At 45.3% G+C, this 24,315-nt stretch overlaps 1 protein-coding gene across 5 annotated transcripts in view; it reads left to right on the forward strand.

The window, feature by feature from the left end:
- The window catches only part of Cdca7l (cell division cycle associated 7 like), a 44,000-nt gene that overhangs the window by 2,842 nt on the left and 16,843 nt on the right, over nt 1-24,315 (forward strand). For all 5 annotated transcript variants that reach the window (XM_041639061.1, XM_041639058.1, XM_041639060.1 and 2 more), the window contains exon 2: nt 22,818-22,952. In XM_041639061.1, coding sequence (XP_041494995.1) covers nt 22,818-22,952 — 135 coding nt within the window. The remainder of the gene's footprint in view (nt 1-22,817; nt 22,953-24,315) is intronic.

Here is a 24,315-nt window from a genome sequence, read left to right on the forward strand (position 1 = left end):
CTTCCTTTCTTCTTAACACTTCAGGGATGTTTCCTCCAACATCTAGATTTGTTTGTAAAAAGGCTTCTAGTTTTAGTGAGGAATGATAAGAATTGGTAGGATTTTTAATTTCCCTTTTACTTTATAAAAAGTAGTGGCCAGGGAATGTTTTGAACTGGATGGAGGAGAGGAATCTTTAGTAAATGTAGCTGAGGTTAGCCCTCAGAAAAGATTATCTTCCATGTGCACTTTGTGTCCAGAAACACTTGTGAAGCTGTGGCCTCTCACTGCGAAGACTTGTGACTGATTAACAGTTGATACTTCCCGCCTGATTTTCTTCATGGTCGTCAGACCATTTGTCCCGTGTGTGTCTCCCAGGCATTGTTAAATCAGAAGACTGAAGACTGGAATGCTATTCTCTCCATTTCCTTCACTGTAAGGTCCTTTGAACCTCTTCCATCTCTGTTGCTTTAGCCCTGAGAAGCCCAGACCCATCCCTCTCTTCCCCTAAGGAATGGAAATGGTCACTTTTCTGAGTCATGTGGTGCTAGGTCCTTAAAGTTGGAGGTTAATTCTCCCTGCAGCTCTGTGAAGTAGATTGTGTTAGCTCTTTGTAAAGATAAGACTAAGTGTGCTGCTTTGTCCAGGGTAACCTCCCGCTAGCTGGGATTGTTTTCAGAACTGCTGTCTGTCCCTTGCTTGAGGTCAGGAGGAGCTGAGGGAGACTTGAAGTTTTTGCCTACTTTGTGTTGTTACTAACACTGCGAAATGGGTCAAGGATATGGGGACACAGCAGTGCGCTTGGCTGCTTGGCTGCTTGGCTGTGAGGACTGTCAGGACTCCTTCACTCCTCAGCTAGAGCAGCTGGCTTGTCAGGGCCTGACAGGTGTGAGCCTCTAGTGTGTTTGATTTTGGGGGGGGGGGAGAGGCAGGGGGAGCCTTACCAGATTATATAAAAGTCAGTTTGGGAATATTAATTTTTACATGGGAACACTTTTACTAAGTTTTATATGGTGTATGAATATAGTAACATGAGGACGTGGAACTCTGCCCACCCTACTCTCTGGACCTCATTTTCTAGAGAGTTCCATCCAGTGTTGTTCCCTGCCATAGTAGTCTGTTTGGTCTTTTAACCGTGCTGTCTTCAGTACTGTCCATCAGACCTGGATCTCTGAGGAGCCCAGAGGCCTTTAGTTTAATGCTAGATGTCTGTAGTGTTCCATTGATGACGTGTGTGTGTGTGTGTGTGTGTGTGTGTGTGTGTGTGTATATGCTGGATGTCTGTAGTGTTCCATTGATTACATGTGTGTGTATATGCTGGATGTCTGTAGTGTTCCATTGATTATGTGTGTGTATGTATATGCTGGATGTCTGTAGTGTTCCATTGATTATGTGTGTGTGTATGTATATGCTGGATGTCTGTATTCCATTGATTACGTGTGTATGTATATATTTTCTGTTGACAAAAACTTTGGCTTGTGGCGGTTTCTCATTTAAACGTTGTTAAATGTATTTACTATCTCAAAGGGATGTGTCTGATAGGAACCGTTGGTCCCTGGCTTCCCTGGGGTAGGCATCCCCACTGTTCTGTGTCTGCTGAGGGAGAGCAGTTCTGCCCTGTGTCTGTGTCTGTAGTGACTGATGCTGTCCAGAATTGAAGCTGAGCCTGAAGAAAAGTGTCGGATTGTCCTAGACATCTAACCATTACTTTGATCTGGTCTAACTTGAAAGCCATTGTGCACCTGCAGGTGCCCACAGTGCTGTGAGGGTCTGCCAGGGAGTCTGCTGCCTGGCCCGCATGCTGCTGCTTTCAATAATAACCTTCCTTACAGCTTTCCTGAGACTCTGTTTCATGTTGCAGTTGGCTATCTCGATGATAAACATTATGAAAGTTTGCTCATCATAAGGAGGTTTCTGGGTTTCTGGGTTTTGCTGTTGTTTGGTTTTGGTTTTTTGAGAAAGGGTTCTCTGTGTTGCTTTGGATCCTATCCTGGAACTCGCTCTGTAGGCCAGACTGGCCTTGAACTCACAGAGATCCACACCATATAAAACTTAGTAAAAGTGTTCCCATGTAAAAATTAATATTCCCAAACTAACTTTTATATAATCTGGTAAGGCTCCCTCAGATCCCCTCCCCCGTAAAGTCAAACACACTAGAGGCTCACACTCTGCCTCCCTAGTGCTGGGATTAAAGGCGTGCGCCACCACCGGTTTATAAAGAGGTTTCTAAGAGATGGAAAATCAGGCACTTCTGTTAGTAAGTGGGTGCAGTCAAACTTTCTGAGATGTGCAGGTAGCAGCATTCACTTTTTGGTATATGAATTGCTTCAATAAACTTTAAGTAATAGTCATAGAGTCCCTGAGGCCTGGGATTGGGCCAGCAGGGCTGTCAGAGCCAGGGGTGCAGTTTCTGGAGTTGTGGTCCCTAGATCCTCCTCGGAGACAGTTGTTTGTTCTGCCCTGCAGTCGGATGTAGAGTGGCCTGTAATTCCTCTCCAACATGCCCCCGTCTCTGCAAAAACAAGAAAAGAAAAGAAAAAAGCTCTACCCCATTCCCCTTCCTCACAATCTGTGTTTACTGGAAAGTTCCCTACCCCAAAGAGCATCAAATGGAAAGAAAACCTGACTTCCTGACCCTGTAATCCCAAACAACTTTGGTGCAAAATGGTAGTGTTCTTATTTTGGTTTCAAGCAGAGAGTTAAGAAGAAATAATATGTGTTTACTATTATTATTTATTCTCTCTCCCCAAAACAGACCCAGAAATCTTTCAGGGAGGCAGTTTTTTTTTTGTTGTTGTTGTTGTTTGTTTGTTTAGCAGCTAAAAGCCCTGGGCCCACCCAGCATTTTGTTGCTCTTTCCCAGAACCCCTTACATTCCTCTCCCTTCACCTCACTGCAGAAGCATCCAGCTGACCGCAGTGGCCCACACTACCAGAACCAGGCACTTAGCAGAGGGCATCTGTGCCAAGGACCTTTCCTTGAGCTAACTGGCTGTCATTAGGATTTTATTGAGTGTGCTATTCCTTGAGGCACAACGCCAAGAGCCTGGTGGGGTCAGCCGCCTATATGAGTACTCTAGAGGTGATCATAGCTCAGTTTATTGAGTGGCGTTGTTCTTAGTAGGGCACACGTATGCCATGAGGCTCCTGTGGAATGGCTTCTGGCTTCTGTGTGCCCAGCAGTGAGAAGAGCTGTTCCCTGTTGGCTTGGGTGAGCAGTGACAGTGGTCCTTCTGCAGACTGTCTGCATCCAACAAGCTATGGATGTGGGGTCATTGCTTCTAGGAGAAGGCTTCCTGATTTCAGCCACTTAATTCCCAGGTGTCAGACCTCATCAACATTGTCTAAAGACGTTATCTTGTCCTTCCATATAGGACCGTTTACTGCTGAACCTGGAGAAGCGGGGCCTGAAAACAAGGCAGAGTAAAGTCTTATGCAATAGTCAACTTTATCCAGATCACCCTTTTAACCCTTTGAGGGTTGAGAAGAGTCACATGAGTAAGGTGTTCAGTCACAAGTGTTATGGTTAATTGCCACTTTAAGAGACAAGCCACGCCCATTCCCGGTAACCCCTGCCCTCCTCTCCCATCTTGATTCTCATTGTTTCCTTTTGGCGCATGCTCCCTCTCTCCTGCTCCCTTCTTTGTCTCTCTCCTTTCTCTTCTCCTTCTTCCCCCACGCTTTCTCCTCTAAGTAATAAATATCCAATTCTATTCTGTATGATGTGTCTGTCCATGTGCCTTCTACCCGCTGCCTGCTCACACCCCTGGGCTCGCTGGGACCAGCCCGCCCAGGACCAGCTGCTGCTCGGGAACCGGCAGCCATCTCTGCCTGGGACTAGCTGCTCTGTGGGCCTGCTGCCTACTGCCACCGGGGATCTTGCAGCATTTTTAACAACAAGGACAAGCTAACACATGGACAAAAATGTGTTTTTTCTTAGGGGCACGTGTTAGCTGCTACACTGTTGAGGAACACAAAACACATTCCCAAAATAATTCTGGATTTTAAAGAAATGGAGGTTACAAGTTGGCCCTGCTTTCTTCTAGTTTTCTCACACTCAGAATCCCCACGTGACTCGATTCTTGCGCTGCGTTCCAACATGACCCTTCATTATTGTTCTCATCTCTGCACAGCACCCAGTACATAGTAGGTGCCTCTGAGTAACTCACGTGTGTTCTGGGTAACGGGACTTCTACTTTGCTGGCTCTTTGAAACCTTGGCCCAGCCAGGGAACTGTGATTCTTTAAAGGCAGTGTGTGATCTTGTTAGTTACCTCATCCCTCTGCCCTGGTACCTGCCAGCATTCCAGGTTCTGCCTGACTGATGATGAATGTGTGATATGACGGAGAAACCATTTTTATTGTGAGCCTCTGGTAGAGGCCTGGTGTGTTTGATATTCTGATGTTGTGAGTGACAGACTTTAGACTCCCTCCGTGGTTGACCTATGATGGCAGTTTGTATAGTCCCCAGGGAAGGCAGTGGCGGGTACAAACTTCAGTTTAGAAAGCTCAGGAGAGAAATGCCAGTTCTTGTGTGCTGACGGTTAAATAGGGGCAGGGGAAATGGCTCCATGGAGCACTGAGCTAGTGTGAGACCCACTCCCACAGAGTCCCAGCACCCACATGAAAAGCCAGGTGTGGCAGTGTCTGCTGGGGAGGCAGAGGCAGGAGGACGCTTAGTGAGAGACTGTCTCGAAAAAAGGGGGGAAAAAGGTGGAGGGTGATTGAACATCCTTGACGTCAAGTTTTAGTCTCTACACTCACGCACACCGATCTGTCTCGCGCACCCACATGCACCCTGGTGCCAGGGCCTCTGTCTCTCTGCCCTAACTTCTCTGAGAATGCATAGTGCGGCGAGAGACTCACTGTTTTTCTGCTGTGACTGGAATATTCCACCTGGCATATTGTTTCACACTGTTCATCGTGTGGTAGCCTGTGTCAGAATTTCATCCTGTTTTGAAGCAGTCTCACAGTATGTAGCGCTGGCCTGAAACTCCCTATGTAAAGCAGACTGGGCTAAACTCAGAGACTGCCTGCCTCCGCCTCCCCAGTACTGGAATTAGAGGCACCTTTCATGCACGTGTTGGCATCTGTCCATCACTGTAGAGATGCCACTCCAGGCCCTTTGCCCATTCCTTAGTAGAAGTTTTGTAGTTTTGGGGTTCTAGTTCTGGATGTTCTTTATCAGATAGTATGATCTGCTCTGTAGGCTGCCTTTGTACTGTTAAGGCAATATCTTCTGCCAAAAAAAGTTAGTGATTTTTAGGATATGTGTTGCCAAAGTGAGCACAGAAATTATTTTTTGTGTCGCTCAGTTGTAGAGTTCCTGACATGCTGAGGCCATGGGTTCATCCCTGAAGCCCAGACAGCAGACACAAGCCTTTCATTCTAGTGACGTCTGGTTCACTGTGAGCCAGTAGACAGAGGTGGCTCTCATCTTAGGTGTTCTAATTACCTTTGTAGTGGTTCAGAAGAAGAGTTCCGTTTTGTGTAGGAACTTCCCTCAACACTGTTTATTGATAAGAATGTCCCTCTGATGTGTTGCTGCTCCTTAGACAGAGTGACCTCATTCTCAGGTTCTTCATTCTCCAGGTGGTTTCAGTCCATGCCAGCTCCTCCTGCTGGATTCCACTAGCTTTGCAGTGTGGGCTGAAGTGGGAAGGGGATTCTTCCAACTCCAGTCTTACTTATCTTTAAAAATGTGTGAAATCTGCAGGTAGGTTTGCCTCGAGGGTGCCATGTCTGGTACACCAACAGAGAAGGGTGTTTTTTCCTGTGTCTCCCAAGTCTTCAAATATGTTTTTAGTTGGTGTGTATGTTAAAGCTTCTGCCTCATTGCTCATTTTCATGCCTTTTTAAGTGGAATTGTTTTGTAATTTCCTTGTCAGATTATTGCTTGTTAGTGTTGTCAATTGCTCGTCGTCTTTATGTCCTGGGACATTACTGCACATCTGCGAGTGCTGGCCGCTCCACGTGGACCCTTCTGTGCCGCTGCACATGGCCAGTGCATACGGGCATGTTAGGTCCTAGCAGATGTATTTTACTCCTTTTCAACCCTGATGCCCTTTATTTATCTTTTTTTCCTTGCCTGACTGCTCGAGTTTTCAAGCCTGCATTGCAGAGGTGAAAGGAGGCATGCTCACTGGCTTGTTCCTGGTCTTCAGACACACCAGTCTGCTGCTCACCAGTAGGTAGATTAAACATTGATGCAGTTCTCTCCCATTATTGTTGTGTTTTTCTCATTTGCCTTTTTTGTATTAGCTGTGATGGTTTCTTCCCCTCGACTTCAATATAATGTATTTAAATTCCACATGTTCAGCTGTTTTGCACTGTGGCGTTACAGCTCGCTTGGTCAAGTCTGCATCTCTTTTGCTGCTTCAGTTCCCTAGTGTTGTGTGAAGGGGTTTACACAGAGTGTTGCTCTGTCCTCTTGACCAGTCTTTACCTGGCCTTGGTATCAGCTGATGGTCTCCTCGGTGGAGTTAAGGGATGTTTTTTCCTCTTCGGCTTCTCCGGGAGAGTTGGGGGACTTGTGTGGATCACTCTGTTATGTGTTTTACAGAGTTCACCACTCAAACTGTCTGTTTGTGACAATACTTCTGGGGACAGTGTTGATCAATGATTCAATCCTTACAGCTGTAGGTCTATTCAGATCTTCTTTCTCTGTCACTTACCGGAACCTGTTCATCTATGTGAGCCTCATTTTGGCATGCTGTAGGTCTCCTAAATTCTTTGTTTTTAAAAGCCTTTGTAAACTTAATAATGTCCCTACTTTTCTTTTCTAGTTTTAGTGCTTGAAGGGTCCCTGTTTTCAAGTCAGTGAACTGGAAGGTTTGCTAATTTTGTTAATATTTTAAAAAACCAACTTTGTTTAATCACTTATTCTCTGTTGTGATTTTTATCTCCTATTTTGTCACAGCTGTGATCTTTAGTAGTTCCTCCTGTTGGCTTTGGGTCTACTTCACTGTGTGTTTTTCTGCTTCCTTAATGTATGAAGTTAATGATCTTTCTTTTAATTTGCACATTTACAGCTGTGCCCGTCCCAGGCAGGCCTCACAGTGTTTGCTGTGGTGCACAGATGTGGGTATGTTTGATTCAAGACCCAGGTTGAATATTTGCTTATACAAATAGGATGTTTTGTCATGGAACTCGAGTCAGAATACAAAGCAGAATCTTCTGCATGTAGGCTGAATGTGATCTATTTGTTCATAAAGCTGCAATGTTAACAGAGTGGTGGTACAGAGGCAGGTGAATTTCCGTGAGTTTGAGGCCAGCCTGATCGACAGAGCAAGTTCTAAGACAGCCAGGACTGCACAACAAACAAAACACAAAAAGAAAACAAAACAAAATCTAGCAGATTTTGATACTATGTGATTTTCCATTTGTGGCATCATGGGGCACTCACTCAATAAAGTTTGGATTTTGGAGCATTTTAGATTCTGGATTTTTGAGATGGGATGCTCTGCTTGTCTCTTCTCGTTTCTTGTGATTTCTTTTTGGTTTTATTGGCTGCTTGGAAGAAAGCTTGCTGTCTGTTTACCTGTGAACTTGCCAGCTTTCCTGTGGTCCCTGATTCCCACTGTAATTCTTGTCGGAAAAGATAGATTTATTTATTTATTTATGGTTTTTCGAGACAGGGTTTCTCTGTGGCTTTGGAGCCTGTCCTGGAACTAGCTCTGTAGACCAGGCTGGTCTCGAACTCACAGAGATCCGCCTGCCTCTGCCTCCCGAGTGCTGGGATTAAAGGCGTGCGCCACCATCGCCCGGTGGAAAAGATAGTTTTAAGATGTTAGTTATTTAAAACCTGTCACATTTATTGTATAGTCTAGCACATGGTCTGGTCTGAAGAGTGGGTAGTTCTATGTGTATATTTGAGAAAAATACATGCTGTGTTGAGTTGTGTTGTCTGTGTCTTCTGGCTGGTTTATTGTGGAAGGCTGCTTTCTTCTGGGCTGTTTACTTTTCCATCCTTGCTGAAAGTGAGGTGTTGATGTCTGCATGTGTTATGGCTATGCTGCTCTTTTCTTGTATTTTTGGAGCTTTGGTTTTGGAGGGTGTGTTGGGAAGTCTTGCTCACACTGTCTCTGTAGTAGCTGTGTGTTGTGTGTGTGCTGTCTGTCTGTAGCCACTCCCTCTCCCTTCCATTTAATAACCTTTTCTGGTTTTTACGTTCAGCAGGATTATGTTTTCAGATCTGATATCAGTCTCCTCTAATAAGCAAATTAACATTTAGTTTTATCATTTCACCAAATAAAATAAATAAACACATTTTGCGGGACTGGCGCTTAGGCCCAGGCCCTGAAGCGTAATAGCCAAGTCTTCTGAACTGTGCCGTGAGCGTTCTTTCTGAGAAAGGGTCTTGTTAGGAGTTCATGCTGACCTCACTTACTCTGTAGTCTAGGCACCCTTGGTCTTCCTGCTTTAGCTCTGGAGTAACTGAGATTGTAGACATGCTACGAGGCCATGTGTGGCCCTTTCTTCTTGAGATGGGGTTCCCACCATGTAACCCACACTGCCCCCCAAGTGCTGGGACCTCAGGTATGCATCAGCATCAGCGTTCCTGGTACCTTGGAGCCTTTGTCCCGCTTGCCGTCATTACTGCCTTTCTTTATGCTCATTTCTTTATTTTTTTTCTTTCTCTGCTTTTGTTTTTGTTTTGAGACAAGGTATCTCTGTGTGATTATGACTGTCCTGGAACTTGCTCTGTAGACCAGGCTGGCCTCAAACTCCCAGAGATCCGCCTGCCTCTGCTTCCCAAGTGCTGGGATTAAAGGCGTGCGCCACTGCTCTGGCTCACCATTCTTTAGTGCTTTCCATAGATGTTTTCTGTGGTCCTGACAAGCAAAGAGAGCACCCTATATTGTAATATTTTAATAGTAATTTAACATTATTAAAAGATAGCACCCTATATTGTAATATTTTAATAGTAATTTAACGTGATTAATGCTGCCTAGTGCATTTCCATTCTCTAGCCTTTGTTACTGATTTTATCAATGACATATTTGTTATGGATTCATAAGTTATCTCATTCTGTAGTTAATAAAAAAGAGTTTCTCTGTATTTGTTTTTCTCTTGTTTAAGGTGTTTGTGCAGCTCATTTAAAAATGTGTAGTTAAGAAATACAGTCATCAGAAATAATCAAACTTAATTATGTTAGTTAGGTTTTCCTAGATATGTAGAGATAAACTTCAGTTAGATAGATAATCTTTAACACTTCAAAACGTTACAAAATCCGGCATTTAAAAGGTTTTAAGAACTTAGACTTTTCTTGACAGGGAGCTATGTCTGCTTCTGGCAGCATCAATTATTTCAGAGAAGTTGATGGTCATTGAAGAAATTCATTATGGAATTTGCCTTCAATGTGACAAGGCTGGCCATTTGGGCAAGAAACTGCTCGTCTGGATGGCATGCTGTGTAAACTGGACATGCAGGACCCACAGAAAAATGACTGCTGAACTTGCCTCAAGAAGTTGAGGCAGTTCTTCAGGGTTCCTGCTTCATGAAAGAACTGCCAGACATTTTGTAGGACACAGAAGAAAGCAACTGATGAACTTTGCTAGTACAGGGCAAAACAGATCTTTAAATTTCATCTCCTTCTTCATGGAAAAGTCCGCCAGATACTATGGACCCGTAGGCTGAAGATGGATGCCCCAGTGTTACAAAAGAACTTTGAGTGACTGTCCAGGTAGTGAGATATCTCTACCAGTGCTAGAGTTTTGGAAGTTGCTTACAATGCTCTTCTTGTTTGCTTAGATAATATTATATCTTTCTGGGTGGGGTCTTTGAAGAGTTGAAGACAGTTACAGTTTTCCTTAGTTATGACAAAAGATAAATTAGATATGAAACTTTAGACTCACAAATAAATTTTGTAACTGTAACTCTTGCTTGATACCCGTTTTGTTATGTTAAAGTTAAACCTTTTTAATTAGACAGAAAGGGGGAGATGATGTCGGGTGTCCTTCTGAATATGTGTTGCTTTTATTGGATAATGAATAAAGCTGTTTTAGCCAGTGACATAGCAAAATAAAGCCAAGTGGGAAATCCAAACAGAGATAAATAAGGAGAATAGGTGGAGTTATGTAGGGAGGCTCCATGTAGCTGCCAAAGGAGACAGACCGGGACGGAACCTTACTGGTAGGCCACAGTCTTGTGGCAATACAGAATAATAGAAATGGGTTAATTTAAGATATAAAAGCTAGCTAGAAATACGCCTGAGTTGTTGACCAAACAATGTTCCTGTATGATTATTTCGGGTCTGGGTGGCTGGGAAATGAACTATTGGTCTCCATTTACATCAGCCCATTTATTTCTTTGAGTGAGTCACTCTTCCCATTCCTTTGTGTGTGTTGGGCATATATGATCCAAGGTTTTAGGGAAGGGGAGCCCATTTGTTGCACATTCTGAATAGTGGTGTCTGTCTTGTCACATATTTCCGGTACTGAACAGGTCCTCAGAATGGAAGCAAGTGTTCCTAGGTGAGAACCTGTTTTCCTTTCCTTTCCTTTAGTTGCCAGGACTCTGGAAGATTCAAGGACACAGCATTTTTAGCATCTTCGGTGTTGCCTAGTCACTGATCTCATACTTTGGCCCCCTGTTGCATCTGTGACTCCTTATGCTAGAGTGTTGGAAGTGTTTACCTGGTTATTCTTTATGAATAACAACCCAGGAGTCACATAGGGTAAGGTCCTGAATGATCAGAGAAGCCGTGGGGAAGTGACCAGTGACCCCCCCATCCAAAAAAGGGGGAGAATCCTTCTAAGCCCATCCTACTACTTCCTGTATCTCTCTGTGTGTCCTTGGTACTCCAAAACCTCTATGACTAATTTTGGTCAGCTAGTTGCTGGCTGCACCCTCTGATTCAAAGAAAACTTTATTGTCAGTCTTGGGTGTGTCAGAGTGCAAGCAAAATATCCCACAATATTTTGATATTTTATAATTTATTCTTTTTGTGGCAGATCTTTGGTGTAACTTTTGTTTTTCTTTTTAATTTTAAGAAAGAAGTTATATGTGAACACAGTGATGATGTCTTCCTTGGTGGATTACTGCTGAACCTTGTATCTGATTGAGAGTGGCAGCCACTTTCCCTCTGTAGCCAGCTTTGCACTGTTCCTTGGCAGGACCTTTTCTTCTGTTTTGTATGAGGATCCATTTCTGGGTGATCTGTGTTGTTCACCTGTACTCTGTGTGTGTGTGTGTGTGTGTGTGTGTGTGTGTGTGCATGTATGTATGTATATGTACGTCTTAATTAGGGTTTCTGTTGCTGTGACAAAATATCATGGCCAAGAGACAAGTTGGGAATGAAAGGGTTTATTAGGTTCACCCTTCACCATTGCTCTTCATCACTGAAGGAAGTCATGACAGGAACTCAAATAGGGCAGAATCCCAGAGGCAGAAGCTGATGCAGAGGCCTTGTTGGGAAGCTGCTTCCTGGCTTGCTTCCCATGGCTGTTCAGCCTTTCTTATAGAACCAGGACCAGCAACCCAGGGATGGCAGCACCCACCATGGGCTGGGCCCTCCCCTGTTGAGATCTCATTAAGACATTTCCTCAAGTGAGGCTCCTTCCTCTGATGACGGTAGCTTCTGTCAAGTCGACACAAAATCAGCCTGTACAGTATGCTTTTCCTTATTAATTAGGGTTTGATTCAAAACGACTTTAGTGTGTGGTTCTGTGGGTTTTGGCAGGCACTCCAGGTGTATAAGTCTCTGAAATCCCCTGTTGTCTGTTTGAAGCCCTCAGGTCTATCCCTAGGCAGGTGTTGATGTCTACTGTCTTGGGTTTTTCCTTTTCCAGATTCTTCCAGTGGAGACATGCAGGACACAGCCCGTTTCACTTGGCATAGTGCACTTGACGTTTATCTGGGTGTGTGTCGGATTTATCCTTTTTTATTATCGTTGAGATGTGTTCTTTCGTCTAGAGAGATACCAACTTTTGTTTATGCCTTGTTGATTGGCATTGTGTATTGGTTTTGAAATAGAAACAAGTTGTGTGAGTGTGCGTAGGATTGCTGTGTTGATGGTAAATGGGTATTCACCGTCACTGTTAAACCGTCCGTTGCTTTGCGCATCATCCTGCAGCATGTGGGTGGGTGCTGGCTACTCACTGTCAGCTCTTCTTCGTTTGTTGTTGTGTTGAAGTCTTTCTGGTGAAGCATGAATGGGCTTCTCTGTAGCGTTTGTCTCACTGTACTTTCATTCCCGAGTCCTTTGCGGGCGCATTAACCACCGCTCCTGTGCTCACCCTGTGCTCACCTGCCGTCTGTGCCTTTGGTGGACGTTCTGCTCAGGTCTTCTGCCTTTGTTTCCTTTGGGATGTCTTCTTGATCCTGAGTTCCGAGGGGTCTTTATTCTGGGTGTGGGTCTTTAGCAGGTCTATGACCTGCACATGTGTCTCCCAGCCCATGGCTTTTCATTTCATTTTCTTATCTGCTTTTCCCCTTTGTTTTCTCCAAGCAAAACCTACGAGGTCGTCAAGATTGGCCTGGAGTTGCTGAGTAGCCGCCATGCGGCTGGTCCTGAACTCTTTGTGGTCTCCCTGTTCCAGCTGGTTGAGTAGTGGGTTTATAGGCACACACCCACACCACACCACAAAACCCCCCTTTTGAAGAGCACAGGTTTTGTTGTAATTCATGAATTATTAAAATCTGAGCTGGGAGATGGTTCAGATGGCAAAGCGGACCTGGAGTCTTAGTGCTGGGGAGGCAGAGGCTGCAGGCTCCCTGCGGCTCGCTGGGCAGGCAGTCTAGCTGAATAGGGGAGCCAGTTACCTCAGATAAGATGAAGGGTGTTGAGGGAGGCTGCTGGGGTTGACCTCTGGCCTCCACCTGCATGCATACCCTCACATGTATACAAATATGCTCGTGTGTGTGTGTGTACACCCACACACATACACACACTCATGCAAACACACAAAGTAAATACATAAAGTCTTCATTGTGCCTTTGATTCTGTTTGAATAACTTTACCTAACTTATTTTCTTCTGGAAGTTTGAGAAATTTAGGGACTTTTCAGTCCCTTTCCCTTTCTCTATATTCTCTTGTCTTTGCAGGGACAGGGCCTTTGTTGTCCTGGCTGTTCCCAGCCTGAGCCCCTGGGACTTTGAAGTGTTTGCCACAGAGCATGCCTCCACAGCCTGGCTTTACTCTGAGCTCTGTGATCCGTGTTTGAGCCAGTTCTCGAAAACAGTGTGAGCTGTGCTTCTTATACATCCGCTAATTTATTCGCCTAAGATTTAAAGGAATTACTATGTTTGAGCTGGGCACGGTGACCTGCACCTTTGACCCAGCACTCGAGAGGCAGAGAGGCACAGTCCGAGTGTGAGGCCCACCTGGTCCAGCTACAGCCTACACAGTGAGATCCAACAACATAGCAGAAAGATAGAAAGAAAGATGTTGAGGGGCAGCTGAAACAGTGCCTTCTCCACTCAGGGTTTCTTCATATGTGCAGGACTTCCCCTTACAGGATGGTGGGTTGTGTTAGCCAGTATTAAGGTGGAGCCTGTTTCTAGGTGAAATGCTCACTCGGTCTTGGAGTCCAGGACATTTTCCGAGGCTCTGTCAGCATCAGCTCTTAATTAGTGGCCTTTAAAGGAGGATCTTGATCTTTTCCTTTGATAAGGGTATGCCGGGGAGGCTGCTTGACTGGCAGGCTCCTTTCTCTGCCTACACAGAGCTCTCTGGGTTTACCCCTCGGTACCACACAGAGCCTGCTGGGACACTGTAGTAATAGGAACGGCAGGGCTGCGTCCCCAGCACCCCTGGCTAGCTTATGCCCCGAAATAACAACACACAAACTGTATTCATTTACACACTGCTTGGCCCAAACTCTCACACCTGGACTAGTCCATTTCTAATAATCTGCTGTAGCCCACGAGGTGGCTTACCAGGGAGATTCTAGCCTACGTCCATCCTGGGTCGGAGCTTCATCACGTGTGTCTCAGAGAGCAGAGCTATCACAACTGCCCCTGAGAGCGGAGCATGGCGTCTCTGAGCTCACTTCCTCTTCCTCCCAGCATTCTGTTCTGTCTACTCCTCCCACCTATGTTTTAACCTATGAGGGCCAAACAGTTTCTTTATTACTTAACCAATGAAATCAACAGATTGATATATGACACTCCCACATAAGGACACGCCTGTAATCCCAGCATTGGAGAGGTGGAGACAGAAGAATCTAAAGTTAAAGACTAGCCTGAGGCATGTGAGACCCCCGTCCCCACCATATTAAGAAGGAAAAAAGTAGTAGATGATGAATATGATCCCCATGGCTAGTAGGTTATAGTTTAATATAGGAAGGGTAAATTAAATATCTGTGAGAGATAGAATAACTAAGCCTTAATTAAAGTTATACTTTAATTGTATGATGTAAAGGTTTAACGATGCCTCACAGTGATTTATTTTCAATAGTAAACACCTAACTGGAGGCCAGCTGGCACTTTGAGGCATGTTTGGTAGCTTATTAGTTTCTTTTTGTAAATGGAATTTCAATTAAGACTTGGGTTGACGGGAGCCAGGGTGGTATGGGACCCTATAGAGTAGTGGTTCCCAACCTTCCTAACGCTTCAACCCTTTAACACAGCTCCTCGTGTTGTGCCAACCCTAACCGTAAAGGTATTTTTGTTGCTACTTCATAACTGTAATTTTGCTACTGTTATGGATTGTAATGTAAGCATCTGTGTTTTCTCATGGTCTTATTTGACCCCCAGGTTGAGAACCACTGCTCTGAAGCTTTTCTCTCTTTTGGGATGCTGGGAACGGGCAGTTGGTGAGATGCAGAAACTTAGCAGGTTTTTATCGGTACTTCTTAGGTAGGATGCAGCAAAGCTGAACCCTGCCCTGGACCCTCTGGTCACTGCTGTGGGTTGGAATCTGAGTACTGGGGTTGAGGGTGGCTATGCAGCCCCGAAGCTGAACCCTGGCTCATGTACAAATATATCTGAGCCTGCCTTCAAGGAGGAGGTTGGGTTCTCAGCCCAGTGCATCTGAGGTGCTAGGCCACAGTGGACCTGGCCAGTTCGAGAAAACTGCACTCTTAAGGAAGGACCTCCCTGTTTAAACTTGTCTTTCCTCGTTGTTTAATTGTGGTAAAATAGACAATAACTTTCCCCTCATAACTGCTCCAGCATGAAAAGTAGCTCTGTGTTGTTTCCGTGGGGCGTGGTCAGTCCCTGGAGCTCTGCGCGGGCACCCATGGCACAGCCACTCTAGTGTTTGTTTCTGTGGGGCGTGATCAGTCTCCGGCACCCGTGGCACAGCCACTCTAGTGTTTGTTTCCGTGGGGCGTGGTCAGTCTCCGGCACCCGTGGCACAGCCACTCGACCATTTGTTCTTTCTGCAGCCGGCCAGTTTAACTGAGCAGGTGACTTAACAGAGTTTGTCTGTTTCTTAAGGCTGCGTAATATTCTGTGTTATATAGGACTGCCAATTTGGTTCATTTGACGACCCATTGAAGAAGATAAATTTTAAATATTTGGTTAGCAACAAAGAAATGGGTTTCATTGTGACATTCTCATACATGTATTCAAATATACATTTCTCCCCACCATCTGCTATCCCCACACTCACCCCCCCATCCCCATCCCCACACTCACCACCATCCCCACACTCACCCCCCATCCCCATCCCCACACTCACCCCCCATCCCCATCCCCACACTCACCCCCCATCCCCACACTCACCCCCCATCCCCACACTCACCCACACACACTCACCCCCCGTCCCCATCCCCACACTCACCCCCCATCCCCACACTCACCCCCACACACTCACCCCCCGTCCCCATCCCCACACTCACCCCCCATCCCCACACTCACCCCCCCATCCCCACACTCGCCCCCACACACTCACCCCCGTCCCCATCCCCACACTCACCCCCATCCCCACACTCACCCCCCGTCCCCATCCCCACACTCACCCCCCATCCCCACACTCACCCCCCATCCCCACACTCACCCACACACACTCACCCCCCGTCCCCATCCCCACACTCACCCCCCATCCCCACACTCACCCCCACACACTCACCCCCCGTCCCCATCCCCACACTCACCCCCCATCCCCATAGTCACTTCCTTTTGCTGGGCCCCTTCCTCTCCTCTCTTATTTCTCCTCCAGTTAGACCTCTTTCATCTCGTAGTCTTTCTACTTTCATGTCCTGCGTATCTAGATATGAACTTGCATGTAGATTCCACAGAAAACGTGTTTGCCATTCTGTCATTCCCAGTTCTCTACATTCCCCCACAGGTGTGCGGACTCCTTCACGTCTGAGCCGCATTTCACCTCATCTGTTGGCCGGCTTCCCCACCGCAGTAAATGGCTCTGTGATAGCATTGTTCACCGACTGCGGGGTCTGAGTATAAACCCAGGGGCTATCTCCATTTCTATGATTTTGAGGCACCGCCATGCGCCATGCCGATTCCCATGGTGGCTGTGCAGATTGCATTCCCACCAGCAATGAGTAAGGTTAGTCGTCTTGCCCACACCCTCTCCAGCTTTCTTGATGCCCTTCTGACTGAGGTAAGACAGAATTTTAAAGCTGTTTTAGTTGACCTTTCTTTCCTTCTTTCTCCCTTCCCTTTCCTTTTTTTGGGGGGGAGGGGTGGTTTTGAGACAGGGTTTCTCTGTGGCTTTGGAGCCTTTCCTAGAACTCACTCTTGTAGACCAGGCTGGCCTTGAACTCACAGAGATCCGCCTGCCTCTGCCTCCTGAGTGTTGGGATTAAAGGCGCACACCACCACCACCTGGTCACGTTTCCTTCTTGTCTAAGGATGTTAACAGTTAAGCAGGTCTTCAGATCCCCAGCTCTCTGTATTTGCTCTTTTGAGAACTATCCAGTTCGTTAGCCCATTTATTGATTAGATAATTTGGCTTTTTGGAGTTCTTACAGATTCTAGTTTTTAGCCTCACCTCTCTTCCTGTTCTGTCTCTCTGCCTTGTGCTTTGGTTGACACTGTGATTGCTTAGCTTTCTGCCCAGGTTACCTGCTGCCATGCCTCCCCTGCCGTTTTGGACTCTTCCGTAAGTCTAAGTGAATATTTTTGTTCTTAAAGTCACATTTGGTCCTGGTATCTTATCACAGCAGCCGAGAAGGAACTAATACAGATGTAGACAGTTCTGTTTATGGCCGAGCACACCTTAGACCAGTGCTTTTCCACCTCCCTAGTGCTACGACGCTTTGGTCCTACTCCATAACTGTAATTTTGCTACTATTGTGAATTGTAATGTAAATATCTGATAGCAGGATATTTGATCTGTGACCCCGAAAGGAGTCATGACCCACAGGTTGAGAACCACTGCCTCAGACAGTTACTGTCTACACTTTGAGGTTGTGGAAGTCTTTATTGACTAGTTACACTAATCTGCAGTGGCAGAGATGTGTATTCAGTTTAATACCGTGTCCATTTAGTAAAAGAATAATAAGCTCACCTCTGTGCTCTATGAGCGCCCTACTTGCTGATCCCTTATTCGTGAATTTGGTTTGTACGAATTTTATTGAGAATTGTGTCTGTGTTCAATAAGTGTATTGGTCTGTTTGTTGTATGTCCTTATCAAGATACAGTTGGCTTCATAGAGGGAGTCTGGTCATACTCCTTCGCCTCCTGTTGTGGGAAAGGTGAGCATTGGTGTTGATCCATCTCTAAGAAGTCAGTCAGATCTAGGGCTTCTCTTGGGCGTTTACTGCTCTGTTTCATTTTCGTTGTGTGGTGTGGGTTTAAATGGTTTTATCCTCCTAATGGCTGGTCAGATGTAGCTACGGATTTATCTATTAGAATTCTACATTATCTAGTTTTTTTAGACTACAACTTTTAAAAATATTTTCTAAAGATCCCCTGAATTTTATTGGAATCTCTTGTAATTTTCCCCCTTTTTGTCTTTGATCTTATTGATTTGGATCTTTGTTGTTGTTAGTTTAACACAGAGTTCACCAATCCTATTTAAAATTCTTTTTTTTCAAAGAGCCCACTTTGTGACTAGATGTCATATACATATTTGAGTTTATGTAACATTATTTTAGTCTGCTCAGGACATAATTCAGACATTTGTATTTGTTGAGATTGACTTTGTGGCCTCGAATGCGCTCTGTTTTAGGGATGGTTTTGTATGTGCAGTGAGTATTCTGTATCTGTTGGATGCGACATTCCAGGTGTCTGTTAACCTGTTTGCTCTCCGGTGCAGTGTAGCTGAAGCATCTGTTGGGATAACCTGTCGTTACTAGATGAGAGGGGATGGGAATCATCTGTATTGTGTCTTTTCATATGTTGGATATTCACGGCCCGATGTGTGGTTCATCTGCATATCTACTGTTGTTACATCCTAATGAATTGTGCGGCCATTGTTAACATGTGGTGGCTCCCTTTGTCTTCTCTGTGGTTTGAAGTCCCTTTATCGGATAAAGCAACAGTTATGCTACATCATTTTCAGCTTTCGTCCATTTAATACAGAAGTCATCTGACTCTCAGATCATGTTTTGTTTATTTTGTTTTGTTGTTTGTTTCCAATGATTTGTGTTTCTTGGAGACATTTGGAACGTATTTTTTAATTTGCTCAGCCAGTACTTTGCCTTTTTAGTTGTGAGTTAAGACTGTTTCTGTTTAGATTTTATTGGGAGAGGTTTGCTAATTTCCATAATGTTGTCAGTTGTCTTTCTCCTTGGTTGGGTTATGATTTGCTCTCTTCCCCACCCCCCCACCCTCCTTGGTTTACTATGTTTGGTATAATTTCTCTTTTAGCTTTCCTTTGTTCATCTGTTCTCATGAAATTTATTCTTTTCTGTGTTCTCATGATTGACAATGTCTTCTGTGTTTGATATTCCTCTAAGCATTTAATGCAGTGTTAGCTTGGTCATGAACTGTCAATTTGTGCTTGCCTTGATTATCATTGTTTCATTGAAAGATTACTTAGGACCAGATAGTGGTGGCACACTCCTTTAATCCCACTACTTGAGAGGCAGAGACAGGTGGATATTTGTGCATTCGAGGCCAGCCTGGTCTACAGAGCAAGTTCCAGGACAGGCTCCAAAGCTATAGCGAAACCTGTTGGAGGAAGGCCGCTTGTTCGTCCTGGCCACCCAGAACCGAAATAACCACACAGAAACTGTATTAATTAAATTACTGCTTGGCCCATTAGCTCTAGCTTCTTATTGGCTAACTCATATTAATTTAACCCATTTCTATTAATCTGTATATCGCCACAAGGTCGTGGCCAACTGGCAAAGATTTGGCATGTCAGACTCTGCCTTCTTCCTCCAGCATTCAGTTCCGTCTTCCCCGCCTACCTAAGTTCTGCCCTATCAATAGGCCAAGGCAGTTTCTTTATTCATAAATGGTAATCACATCACACAGAGGAGACTCCACATCAGAAACCCTGTCTTAGAAAAAAAATCACTTAGATGGTAGGTGTGGTTCTTTCGGTTGGCAATTACTTGCTTTCGTGGCTTGAAGTGCCCCCTGCTCGCCTGATTTTGGGGCTGCTGATGTTACTGGTGAGTAGATGGCCCCATCCCCTGCAACTTCTAATGCTGGCTGTTTACTTAGTTGTTGTTTTAAATACTGAGTATGATATGTGTAGAAAGATTTATCTTTAGGCTTATTCAATTTAAATTTCTAAATGTTAGGGTTTCCCTTTCCCTGGATTTATTTTTTTTTTTTTTTTTTATTTTTTATTTTTTATTTTAATTTATTTATTTATTAAGAATTTCTGCCTCGTCCCCACAACCGCTTCCCATTTCCCTCCCCCTCCCCCGATCAAGTCCCCCCCCCCCTCATCTGCTCGAAGAGCAATCAGGGTTCCCTGACCTGTGGGAAGCCCAAGGACTGCCCACCTCTATCCAGGTCTCCTAAGGTGAGCATTCAAACTGCCTAGGCTCCCACAAAGCCAGTACGTGCAGTAGGATCAAAAACCCACTGCAATTGTTCTTGAGTTCTCAGTATTCCTCATTGTCCGCTATGTTCAGCTAGTCTGGATTTATCCCATGCTTTTTCAGACCTAGGCCAGCTGGCCTTGGTGAGATCCCAATAGAACATCCCCATTGTCTTAGTGTGTGGGTGCACCCCTCGTGGTCCTGAGTTCCTTGCTCGTGCTCCGTCTCCTTCTGCTCCTGATTTGGACCTTGAGATTTCTGTCCGGTGCTCCCGTGTGGGTCTCTGTCTCTGTCTCCTTTCATCGCCTGATGAAGGTTAATATTCCTGAGGATGCCTATGTGTTTGTCTTTGGATTCACCTTATTTAGCTTCTCTAGGAACATGAATTATAGGCTCAATGTCCTTTATTTATGGCTAGAAACCAAATATGAGTGAGTACATCCCATGTTCCTCTTTTTGGGTCTGGCTTACCTCACTCAGGATAGTGTTTTCTATTTCCATCCATTTGTATGCAAAATTCAAGAAGTCCTTGTTTTTTACTGCTGAGTAATACTCTAATATGTATATATTCCATACTTTCTTCATCCATTCTTCCGTTGAAGGGCATCTAGGTTGTTTCCAGGTTCTGGCTATTACAAACAATGCTGCCATGAACATAGTTGAGCATATACTTTTGTTGTATGATAGGGCCTCTCTTGGGTATATTCCCAAGAGTGGTATTGCTGGATCCAGGGGAGTATTATGAAGGAAAAAAGAAAATCGAGAGATTAGAAAAAATAACCTAAAAAGTTCCTGATAATGAGAAAGTTGTTGCCAAAAGTTAGGAAAGACTAAGGTGAGAAATAAAAATATAAATACTGTAAAAGAGAGCGTGGGGCCAGGGAGAGATGGCTCCTTTGGGACAGTGTCTCCTTTGCCTGCGGGAGGACCTGAGCTCGGTGTGCTTGTGGAAGCTGGGAATAAACATGAAAACACGAAAGCCTTTAAAGGAGGGACCAAGCTGCAGGGATAGCACATTGGGAGTGTTTGCTGCGTGAGAATGAGGACCTGGGCTTGGATTCCTGGAGTCCCCGTGAAGACTGGGCATTGTGGTGGCTGTACCTGAAATCCCAGCTTAGAGGTGGAGACAGGAGGATTCCTAAGATCATTGGCCAGCTAGGTCAGTGGGATCACTGGTTTTTAGGTTAGATGAGAGACCCTGTCTTAAAAAAACAGAGGTTGGGGAAGGCACTCAGTCTCGCTTCCACACGTACGCAGGCAGGCACACATGCATATGTGGCGGGGCCTGAGAGTAGTGCTGGAATGCAGCAGAAAGAAGAGGAAATGCAAGGACCGGAGAAGGAAAATAACAGCAACAAAAATACTGCCCAATAATGAAAAAATTGCCCTTGGCAAATGACTACAGCTTTCCTAGGAAAAGACAGCAATCGTGCAGCACGTACTTCCAGAGGGGACTTAGGGGGCCTGTGTAGGTGCTCATGGAGGCCGCCTCGCCTGTGCTCTCAGAGAACTAATCCTGGCCCTGTATGACCTATTTATTGCTGTTTTATGTTAAACTGTAGGGCCTGCCAACCCCAGAGACTCACGTAGAATGTTTGTCTATGTCCTTAGCTAAAAGGTCAAGCTTTGCAGCTTCCTTCAATCCTAGTTAGAATTCGGCAGTCGGGGCAAGCCCTGCGCACGGTTGCTGTGTGTGGTGCGGTTACTGTGTTCTTTCATTCCCAGTGGGTAAAGCCCCTGAAGGCGCAGCCAGAACAGATGAGAACTCTGGAAGCAGGGGACATGATGTAGACGTGGCTTCTCTGCCCAGGTATGGGTTCATTCCTGCCTTGAAGCCTCTCCGCTCCCTGCACTGACTTTCAAACCCATATATGGTGTGTTCCTCTGGTAATCATTTGTTAAAATAAATGTTGGTGAGAGGTTAAAAGGGGAAGAGGCTAAAATAGACGGATCACGCCTCTCCGAGTGCTGCTGTAGGGCCCACACTCTGTGGCTGCTATGTGGACTTCCGGAAGTATTGCCTGTGTTTCTTTGGAGCGCGAATTCTGGTAGCTCAGCCACCAGAGAGGTCTGGAAAGGTAACGGTGGTAAATTCCTCTCAACGAGTTGTGTCGTGAAGTTTGAGGTCTCCCTCTGCTCCCATTAGCTGTGTTTGACAGTTTGACTTCTCTTCTCATGTCATATATGTATATATGGCTTTAATTTATAAAGTATTTAGGGACCACAAGAAAAAGAAAACATAAGATACCTATCTTCCTGACTCTGGCTTTGTTTTTTATTTTTGTTATGTCCAGCCATATCACTTTCTCTGTCCCTTTCCGTAAGCAGTGTGAGAGCACAGATGAGGTTAGCTGTTTGAAAGGACTTTCTGAGGATGGAAACAGTCAAACTGCAGTAAGAATTAACAGCAAGAACAAATGCGCAGACAGATGACGAGCCTGTCGGAGCCAGTCTTGCTGTTTTTAATAAGGTGGGAGGAAACAGTGCACATAGTATCTCAGCAGACATGTGCTTGTTAGATAGACCAGACACGAATCTCTGGGGGTGACTGTCCCTAATGGTGTGCGGTTAATTCTATGGCTGCTCCGACTGACCTCAAGTATGGAAAAGGGGAAGCCCCTGTTTGGGCATGTCAGTGTTCATCTGTGACCCAACACAGGCTAACCAAACCTGGGGAGCACTGGGTGATAACTGAGCCAAGCTTCCTGCCTGGAATCTTCTAGTGGATCCACTTAAGGATGAGTTCTAGGGGCCCCTTGGCTTCTTAGGGCCGAGTAGCTTCTGTCTTAGGATGACTTGTGTTATCCAGAAGGTAAGGTGCATGTAACTGGAACAGGTTTGGTTATGTCTCCTTTTCATCTGCCAGGGGGCCTCAGCTCAGGGCTCCTGGAGTCTTGCAAGCAGCTGTGATAAAGGATGCGGCACAGCTCCATGCTTAGTGATCCCAGCAGCCTCCATTTCATCTTTCTGTTCTGAATCCAAAACAGATCCCCAAAGAAGTAGCTGACATCTTCAATGCTCCCAGTGATGATGAAGACTTTGTGGGTTTCCAGGATGACGTTCCCATGGAAAACCTGTCAGAGAGCTGTGATAGTTTGGACTCCTTGGAGTTGGAGAAACAGGTAGGAGTCTTTATTTTCAACAGAAGCCTGCGGCGGGCACTCCTTCCCTTCAGTACAACCATAAGTAGGCAATGTGCTCAGCTGTTGGGTACCATGTTTCAGAATTTTATCTTCACGCTCCAGAAGCAGGTGAGAGGCCTCTGCATGCTTGTTGCTTTAAAGAGAGGCCATGAACAGTTCTGTCAATGAAGGGATGCCACATGAGTAGTAAATCCACTTTCTCTGTTCCTCCAGCTGTCTGCTGTGGCAAGTGTGTGTTCCTCCTCCCCCCCCCCCCCAGCTGGCAGGGAAGGGCTACCATGCTCCCACAGCAGTGAGCTGCGATACAGGTACCACGTACTGCACAAGGCTCCGATACCCTGTTTTGGGAGCCTGGGCAGAGTTATTTAACAGTTCTGAGAGCTAGATTCCTAGAGTTTTATATACACCTACATGACAATGACCAGTCAGATTATTCAGCTTCCATGACATACTCTCCTGAGGTCATGTGACACTCAAGAACCTTCATTGTCTCGTCGCCATGACCTCCACTAACACCAATCCTGCCTGCCAGGCTCTCAGGCCTCTCTGGTCCTTGTTTGACATTTGACTCTCCTTTCTCTCAGCCTTTTGACCCATTAGCCACCTCCTTCCCCTTTCCAGTCTCCTGTTGGACCTTTTTTCCCCCCTTTTATGTCCCAAAGTGAAAATTTGATAAGATATTTGTCCCCAAAGTTTGGTACTCTGTGATCTCATCAAAGCAAATCAGTTGCAACTGGTACCATGTGCTATTTTTTTCAAGTTTTTACAGTTATTAATCCTCTCTAGAGATTTACACCACAGTAGCAGATTAATCACAACAGAACCCTTATACTTTATGCTTCTCGTCAGTACCAATGTACTATACTGTCTCACTGTATCTTCCTGGCTGACTGGGAACTCTGTAGGTAGGCTAGGCTGGCCTTGAACTCATAGACATCCTGCCTGATTCTACTTCCTGCGTGCTGGAATTAAAGGCGTGTGCCACCACCTCCCTAACTTTCTTTACCTTCCTTTGGTGTCCCTTTCTCTGTTTACACGAGGTGTCTTTTGATGCAGGCCACACCTTGCATTTCTCTTTGATCTTATTTTTTTTTGCAGAATTCAAGGAATCACAAATCACACCAAGGCTAGTTATCTTGCTACCACTACACTGGTTTCTTAATCCTGGTACAAAGATGATTGTTGTCTGGCCTGGTCTCGCACCTTTGGGGTAGTTTTTCTTGGATTAGGTACAATTCCTTTCTCCCAGTGAAGGCCATCAAGGGCCATTTGTTTTCTCTGAAATAGTTGGTGGGTCTTGAACTTCCTCATCGGGACGGTCTTGATGTGCAGCCTGACTTCT

The sequence above is a fragment of the Microtus oregoni genome, unplaced genomic scaffold, assembly GCF_018167655.1.
Source record: "Microtus oregoni isolate MIOR12 unplaced genomic scaffold, Mior012 000056F_ref0000123, whole genome shotgun sequence".
Lineage (NCBI taxonomy): Eukaryota > Metazoa > Chordata > Mammalia > Rodentia > Cricetidae > Microtus > Microtus oregoni.